The sequence below is a fragment of the Fukomys damarensis genome, unplaced genomic scaffold (genome assembly GCF_012274545.1).
Source record: "Fukomys damarensis isolate Sample0158 unplaced genomic scaffold, DMR_v1.0_HiC HiC_scaffold_23, whole genome shotgun sequence".
Classification (NCBI taxonomy): Eukaryota; Metazoa; Chordata; class Mammalia; order Rodentia; family Bathyergidae; genus Fukomys; species Fukomys damarensis.
Genome location: NW_022900935.1, coordinates 39,603,595 through 39,611,963, shown reverse-complemented (window position 1 = coordinate 39,611,963; position 8,369 = coordinate 39,603,595). Strand labels below are relative to the sequence as shown.

The window sequence follows — 8,369 nt, the reverse complement described above, 5'->3', positions numbered from 1 at the left end:
TTACTTAAAGCCATTGATTTGTATTAGTTTGGGAAGCTATTTTCACTGGTTATAGACTTTTTTGTCTTTTTGAGAGTCTCACTCTGTAGTTCAGGCTGGCTTTGAACTCATCATGGTGATCATTCTGCCTCAGCCTTCTGAGTGCTGGGATTACAGGTGTATGCCACCATGCCCAGCTGGATATAGACTTTTAAATTCATAGTTTTCCTCCTCCCATAGGCATTTTATTCTATTTTATTTATTTTGGTACTGGGGATTGAACTGGCACCTTGCAATTGCGATGCAGGCGGTGGAACCACTGAGCTAAATCCTCAGCCCCCCAGAGGCATTTTGAATATCATCCTACTGTATTTTGGCTCGAGTGACTTCAGAAGTATATGGTCATTGTTTGTTTGTTTGTTTTTTGAGACAGGGTCTCACTATGTAGTTGAGACTGACCTGGAACTCACTATGTAGTCCAGGCTGGTCTTGAATTCACAGCAATCCTCCTGCCTCAGCCTCCAGAGTGCTGGGATTACAGGTGTGTGACACCATGTCCGGCCTAATCATTGTTAATTTTGAGTAATTATAGGTAATGTTTTTCTTTCTGGCTGCACATAAGATTTTTCTTGTCAGGTGTTGTGGCACAAGTTTATAATCCTAGCATATGGGAGGCTGAGGCAGGGAGGTTACCACGAGTTCAAGACCATGCTGCTGGGCTATATGTTGAGTTTAAGGCCAGTCTGAACTATATAGGGGGACCCTGTCTCAAAAAACCAAAAACCAAAACCACCACTACCACCACCAACAACAACAAAAGAAAAAGAAAAAAAGATTTTTCTCATTTCATGAGTTTTTAGAAATTTGATCTTAATATGTCCTGGTGTATTTTTATGATTGCTCTGCTTGGCTTTTGTTGAGTTTCTTGTATCTGTGCATTTATAATTGTCATACTTGGAAAATTTTCAGCCATTATTTTTTTAGCTATTGCTTTCTGCCTCACTCCTTTTTTTCTTGGACTCTGTGTTATCCTGCTTGATGGACCCCAGAGCCAAGACCCCTGAGGCACTTGTATGTTTTCTTCTGTTTTTTATTTTGGTTAGCTTTTCTTGTTGTGTCTTCAAGTGCACTTAACCTTTTCTCCTGCAGTAATTTGTTGCTGTTCTCATTCAATGAATTTTTTCTTAAAGATGTTAATCTTTTCATCTCTAGATTTTATCATATTTATTTGTTTATTTTTGTGGTACTGGGGATTTAACACAGGGCCTTCATACTGACCTACATCCCTAGCCCCCCTCCTTCTTTTTTACTTTGAAACAAGGTTTCTCTAAGTCACCAAATTGCTCAGGTTGGGCTCGAGCACGTGATCCTCCTGTCTCAGCCTCCCAGAATGCTGCACTACAGGTTTGTACCACTATGTCTGCCTTATCTTTTGTTTTTTCTTGTTATTATACCAGTTCAGTTTATTTGGAGGCTCTTCATGTATGCTGGCATGTTTGATTGGATGCTGGATAATGTGAATTTTACATCTAGGATTATTATGCATTTTACATCAAGGGTCTGGATTTCATGGTCTTCAAAGTATGTTGGGCTTTGTTCTGGTGGGCAGTTATTTGTGAGTCTTTCAAGTCTGGGTTTTAAACTTTGCTCTCCTGGATCTAAGGTAACCCTTACTCTAGGATCCTCCCCTCCCCAAGATGCAGCCCTTCTGGACCTTTGTTGGGGGCCCTTTGTGGGATGCCCGGCTGGTGCAAGGAGGCGGGGATCCCTGTGTGAGCTGGGACAGTGTTCCACTCACAGCTGCAGCTTCCCCCTCGTGGAGTTTGACCCTGCACATGCATGCGTTACAATATTCAGCAGTCTTGGGGGAACCTCCCACATTTGCAGCGCTCTCCCTGTCTCATGGCTCTTTCTGGAACTCTGTCCTACAGCATTCTGCTGTCTTAGCCTCCCTGAACTCTGACCTCTGTCTGACCTTTCAACTCAGTGGGACTGTACTCTCCCTCCTCTGAAATGTGCACCTTGGCAGAAAGCCAGTGTTCTTTTAGGGCTCTGCTCATTTGGCTGTTGTATCAGGGATCACAGTCCTATCCTGCCTGCTGTCCAGGCTAAGGCAGTGCTTTCAGTATTGACTCAGTTTCTCACTGCTTCCTTGGGAGGGTAAATCTAGTCCCTGTCACTCCGTCTTGGCCAGAAGCAGAAGTCCATTGACTGATTCTGTGCAGAGGAGTGACATGGTACAATTTTTATTTTTTATTCCCCTCCAATCCTGAAATCTCTCTCTCTCTCCCTTCTGTCTCCCCTGCACTGTTTTGTTCATCTGACTTCTTGTTTTTTACACTAGTCCTAATCTCTGGCTCTCTTCCCTAACTGCTGTCTCCATTTCAACCCCACAGTCCCAGAACTGGATCAGCTGGGAGCTGTCTGCTGTTCCTTTTCAGTAGGCCTCAGCAGGTAGCTTTTAACCCTATTTTTTTCTTCCAAGTGACTACTCTGTGATGATATCCAGGATCAAGTTGGAATTTAATTTGTAGCGATCTATTTCAAGGCAGATAATGGACTTGACCACTTAAAAGGGATGGATGTATGTGGGGGCAGGTGTTTGAGCAAGTGCTGGGCATTTGCAAAGCCTGCACTGGTCAGAATGCTGGGCAGCTGAGCTTGTATGAGCCCTAGATAAGCAGCATCATCTAAGCCAGCGATGGAGAATCTTTTAGAGCTTTCAGTGGTAACAAACAGCCCACTGTGGTGTGTGTTCCCTAGGTTCGCCACCACTGATCTAAGCAGTACCTCCAGTTGTGTGTCAAGGTGGGGCTCCAGCCAGGAGTGGTTGGGCACACCTGTGATCGCAGCACTTGGGAGGCTGAGGCAGGACCACTGTAAGTTCAAGGCCAACCTGAGCTGCATAGGGAGACCCTGTCTCAACCCGTACCTCCCCAGCAAGATGGGAGTCTGTCCTTTTGCACAAGAAGCAGAGTGGTCAGGATTCTTCAACAAGTCCAATGGATGCTCTGGATGGGACAGTTCTTTACTGGGTGCCTTGCAGCACATTTGGACTCCTTGTTCTCTAAATGCCAGTGGAACTGAGTCACAGTGACATCCAGAAACACCTCCATGTGTTTCCAGATGTCCCCTGGGAGTGGCACTGCCCTGTGGTCAGGCACCACCAGGCCACCACGTTAAGGGCAGACCATGGTTCTTTTAGGTTTGGGGAGACACTGCCGTGGCTCTGCTTGTGTCCTTTGGGCTTATATATACGCACCAAGTACTTCTTTGTTTTAATTGTTTAAATAAAAATTTTAATTACCCCCAAATAGATTGAGTGCCAGTGATGTGGGTGCTGGAGGTTCAAACTTTATAGGATGGTAAAGTACATCTCTGTAAAGTTAGAGGCTAAAGGGAGAGACAGGTGGCAGAGTAGTTACTCAGTGCAGAATAGCTGATGTGCCCATGGGAGTGAAAACAGACAAGTTAGAATCAAGGCTATTTTGGATTTGGTCCTCAAGAAGTAGTTTTCTAAAGGGCACTGAGACAGGAAATGAGTGGTGGTCCCTTTTGGACTGTAGAAATACCATCATGGGTTGGAGACTCTTGAGAGCAGTGGTGGGGAACCTATGGCACGCATGCTGCACCAAGCTGTTTGTATCACTGAAAGCTCTAAAAGGTTCACCATCATGGCTCTAGAATGTAATCAGTGCAGGGCACTTCTCACATTCACGTGAACCCCTCAGGGTTCCTGGTACCAGCTAACTGGGCGACCTGCAGGTTGACGTGCAGTTTGGGTCATGTCTTTGACACTGCATGTGGAGGGCTGGTGTTGTGCCCAAACCCAGGAAACTCAGGGAAGCCTGGGGTGGAGGAGTTTGGAGCGTGCTGCTGTTTCAAGGTCTTCTGTGCTTCTGACATGTTTGCTTGGCCCTATGAGAGCTGGTAAGGAACTAGTCTCATGTGGCTATTAGTCAGAATGAGAGGGAAGCTGTTTTAGTTTTAATGCTTAAATTTTGTTTCTAAAAAATAGAACACAGTCAGATATACCTATAATTCTAGTACTTGGAAGGCTGAAGCAGGAGAATCACTGCGAGTTCAAGGCCAGTCTGGGCTACATAACAAGATCCCGTCTCCAACAAAACCAACCCACGAATCAACCAAAAAACCCTGAACACATACCTCACAATTCTAAATGGTGCTGAAGGGCAAACGAGACTTATTTGGCTTTTTAGTACTGTGAATTGTTTAAAACTTGTCCCCTTGTCCCTCTGGCAAATACTAACTATTGAAGAGATGAACTAATTATTGTTTTTGGCAGTTCTGGGACCAAACCCCGGACACGTGCTAAGCAAGTGCCCTCCCTCCCATTGGCTGAGCCCCTGGTCTAGTCTGAACTGGTTCCTTGGTGATAGTGATTCACAGTAATGGGTTGTAGTCCAGGAAGAAAGGGTTAATCAGACAGTGGCTCCCTAAATAGGAAAGCTGTTGTGTCCATCTGTTTTATCTAGTCAGACAACCAACATTATTCGTCATGCTGTAGCGTTAGGGCTGTTGTTGAGAAATTTCTATCTAAACAAAATTTGATTATTTTGATTAAGTATTTAAATCCCTATATACCAGTTACTTGGTGAGTCATCATAGGCAAGTTAAGTGACCTCCCTAGCCTCAGTTTCCTTATCAGTAATACTTCTGTGTGCCTTTATTGTGAGAATTAAGTGAAGAAAGAACTAAATAAATGTTAGCACTTAAGAGTATCTGCCAAGTGGGTTGAAGGAGGCCCTCAGGAAGATAATGAACTGTTACACATAATTCCTTATGTACATGTTCTATTCTTTGTTGCTCATTCACTCATGCATTCATTCAACAAATAGCAGTCGAAGGCGTGCTCTGTGTCCGGCCTCGCTCTGGATCCCAGGAATACAGTGATGAATGAACACTTTCTGCCTGCGTGGAGTTCCTGATCCGATGAGGGGGACATGGTTCAGATCACACAGATGGAAAACTGCAATTCTGTTCAATTCTTTCTTTTTGGTGCTGGGGATTGAACTCAAAGCCTCAAGCTGCACTCCCAGCCCCCCCCCCCGCATTTCTAGGAGAGGAATATGGTGCGGTGAGGTGGGTGGGGGGGTCAGGAAATCTGACCTAGTTGTGACTGTCAGAGAAGGACTGCTTCCCTACGGGGTCTTAGCTGGCTCTGGAGGAACAGCATATTCAAAGGCCTCTTGACAGAGGACGTGAGGCCTCCACGGCCACAATGAGGAGCTTTTTCTGTTCTGTCTTCTAAAGATGCTGTTGCTTTCAGGGTGGATGAATGGATGAGGGAGGTGGTGGCCGAGTCTCTCCAGGAAATGAGTCTGCACCGTGGGCCGTATATGGGAAGAGAGCCAGCCAGTGAGAGTGGGGTGAGCTGATTAGAAAGCTGCTCCTAGCCGGATGTGGTGGTGCATGCCTGTAATCCCAGCACTCAGGAGGCTGAGGCAGGAGGATCCCTGTGAGTTGGAGACCAGCCTGGGCTACATAGTGAGTTCCAGGTCAGACTCAACTACATAGGGAGACCCTGTCTCAAAAAAACAAAACAAACAAACAAAAAAACAAACAAAAATGGGCATCTGAAATGAATAGACACTTCTCAGATAAAGAAATACAAAGAAAGCCAGGCATGGTGGTACACGCCTGTAATCCCAGCACTCAGGAGGCTGGAGGCTGGAGGATCCCTGTGAATTCGAGACCATCCTGGGCTACATAGTGAGTTCCAGGTAGTGGCCAAAGGGTTGGAGAGTAGAGGAGGGGTTGGTCTGAGGGTGCTTAGGAAGGGATATGGACAGTTGCACTCCGACTCTCAGCCCTCTAGTCTGTGGTGTGGTGAAGCTGTGTTTGCTCAGATAGGCAGCACTGGGATTGAGACTTGGCTGTGGCTGGGACCCCGGGGAGGTGGGAAGGAGTGGGGTGAGGGCTTGGAGGGGCCTAGAGCTCTAGCGGTGGGCCTTGCTGGTTCCTAGAGCCCCCAAGGCACCCACCTGTGTCATTTTCATGGTGGCCTGGGGCAGGGTGGGGGTGGGGCTCTTGGGACTGGACTTTTGACGGAGGGAGAGGGTCCTTTGTCTCGCAGAGCCCTTGCCACTGTGCCGTGTGCCAGCTGCCCTTTCTCCAGGCGGCCTGGCACAGGCCTGTGAACCACGGGAGCAGACTGGAGGCTGGGGCTGGCTCCTGGGAGTTGGCTTTGTTTGTCTGGATGTTATCTGCATGTAATTGGCAATTGACTTGAGCAGCGGGAACAGTAAACTAATCATAGCCCACTCAAACCTCTCGTTTTATTCTTGTGGAGATTTGTAAATTTCTTCAGAGCCTGTCCATTTCTATCTCTATCCCTCCCATTCTCTAATTTTTTTATTTTACTGTGGTTCTGGGAGTGAACATTGGGACTTTGCATTGAGCTACACCCTAACCCCTTTTAAATTTTTAAACTTTGAAACAAGTTCTAAGTTGATGAGTTACTCAGGGTGTGCTCGAACTTGTGGTCCTCCTGCCCCACCCTCCTAGAGTGCCAGGATTACAGGTGTGCACTACCATGGCTCCCTTCTCCAAATTTTGACCAGTACAGCAAGTATTGAAAGGTGCTTGTGTGGTGGTGGCCCCACAAGTGAACGGGTGAGCTAGGCCTGGACGTTGTTCTGTTTTTCTGTCATTGGCTTATTTCCACAAAGGATTTAAGCCTGGGCTGGCTTTACTATTGAAGAGTGGTGTCTTTTCACAATGGGCGATACAGAAGAATCAGTAGAATTTGCTCCCCTTCTGGCTCCAAATGCTGTCCCCAGAGAAAATTTTGATCGTGGGCAAGTAGCGCCCCCTTGTGGATGCATCTGGTTCTCCACTTTGCTTGGCTGCTTTTCTGGTCAGCTGGAACTGAGCTGGTGATAATAGAGGTAGGCAGGGCTCTCTCCTAAGCCTCCTCTTTGGACTCTATTTCTGTGGGTTTTATGACTGTTCCCATCACCTCTGCCCAGCAGCTGATCTTGGGTCCTCCCGTTAAACCTAAGCCTTGTTCTTGAGGGCTCATGAGGAGGAATCCAGAAGTAAACTTTTGGGGTTACTTCTTACAGGCTAGCCACCACGGAGCACTCTGAAGTTTTGAAAAAGCAGTGAGAATGATGACAAAGAGGCATTTTGTGTGTTGCTTGAGAATACAAGCTCTTTGGATTTTGGATGTCCATTGGGTGGCACTGTGATCTTACTTTTGTTTCTGTGTTTCTTTGTAGCCGAGCTCTACTCCAGGAAGTGAAGATGTGGTGCCTCGAGAGCCTCTGGTAAGTACCCAAGTTATGAAGTAACATTTTGTAATAATAAGATACCATGTGAGTTTAAAGAACACTTCAGAATCTGCAGTTTGACATCAGCAGGATTCCTTCAGAGTAGGTGTCATGTGAGTGACCTCTGACCTCTGTCTTCTGCTGTACTGCTGCCAGTGGAGATCAGCGAGATCTCTCCTGAGTAGAGGATGATTGTCTCAGGAGCTAAAGTGTCCACCTGGATGGTCCTGGGCTGCTTCACTGCTGATGTAGTAATTAATTAGTGTCATTCATGCCAGAGCCTCGCGGGCAGAGAGGAGCGAGGCTGCTGGGCCAGAATGGTTGTTACTCTGCTCCCCAGGGTGGGAGCAGCAAAGGGGACCTTTAAGGAGCATAAGGAGGCGATCCTGGTTGTCTGGTCAATAATTAGGGGTGTGTTGTGCATTACCATCCGCATCTGAGACTACCAGTGAGGAAGAGGCCTAGGAGTACTGACAGTGATTGTCTTCACAAAGTGCTTTTGCTTTGTTCCCAGCCAGAGTCCCTTATCTCCTGCCCCATTTTTGTTCCATTTGGCATTTCTGGGCCTTCTGTAAATCCTGCTGATTGGTCCTACAGATAAGTTTGAGGGGGGAGCCAGTGTTAGGCTTAACTTCCAGAGCCTTTCCTCTCTCCAGCCAGCGCAGAGGACTCTCCAGCCTCCTTTAGATCAGTGGTGGCGTCTGTTGTCATCACTCCTCTGGCAGCAGTGGGAAGAGATGGCGTGAGGCCCTTAGCTGGTTGAGCTGTTCCTGGGCTGAGGGCAAGACAATATAAGTGCTGCTGGGCCAGTTTCAGAAAGGTACAAGTGTTGCCATCTTGTCACCTGCTGTCACTGTCCTGGCCTCACGTCCCCAGCACTCCCACTGTGCCCTTATTTTGCTCTTTTTGTATTGCCTGGTTCCTTGGAATGAGGGTGAGAGGAAGTGACTCTTTGCCCCTCTGTCGGCTGGGGGCTTGAGTGGTCCTTTGGGGTTGACCTTGGAGCCCCCTTGGGCTGAAGTAGCACTGTAGACTAAAGTCCAGACTGAACACAGTGGTCCTCTTCAGTCCTGTGCCTCCTCAGTCTCCTTTTGA

The 8,369-nt window shown here is 47.2% G+C and overlaps 1 protein-coding gene across 2 annotated transcripts in view; it reads left to right on the top strand.

Moving 5' to 3' along the window:
* The window catches only part of Pex14 (peroxisomal biogenesis factor 14), a 138,819-nt gene that overhangs the window by 10,059 nt on the left and 120,391 nt on the right, over positions 1 to 8,369 (top strand). For both annotated transcript variants that reach the window (XM_033767448.1, XM_010628106.2), the window contains exon 2: positions 7,224 to 7,271. In XM_033767448.1, coding sequence (XP_033623339.1) covers positions 7,224 to 7,271 — 48 coding nt within the window. The remainder of the gene's footprint in view (positions 1 to 7,223; positions 7,272 to 8,369) is intronic.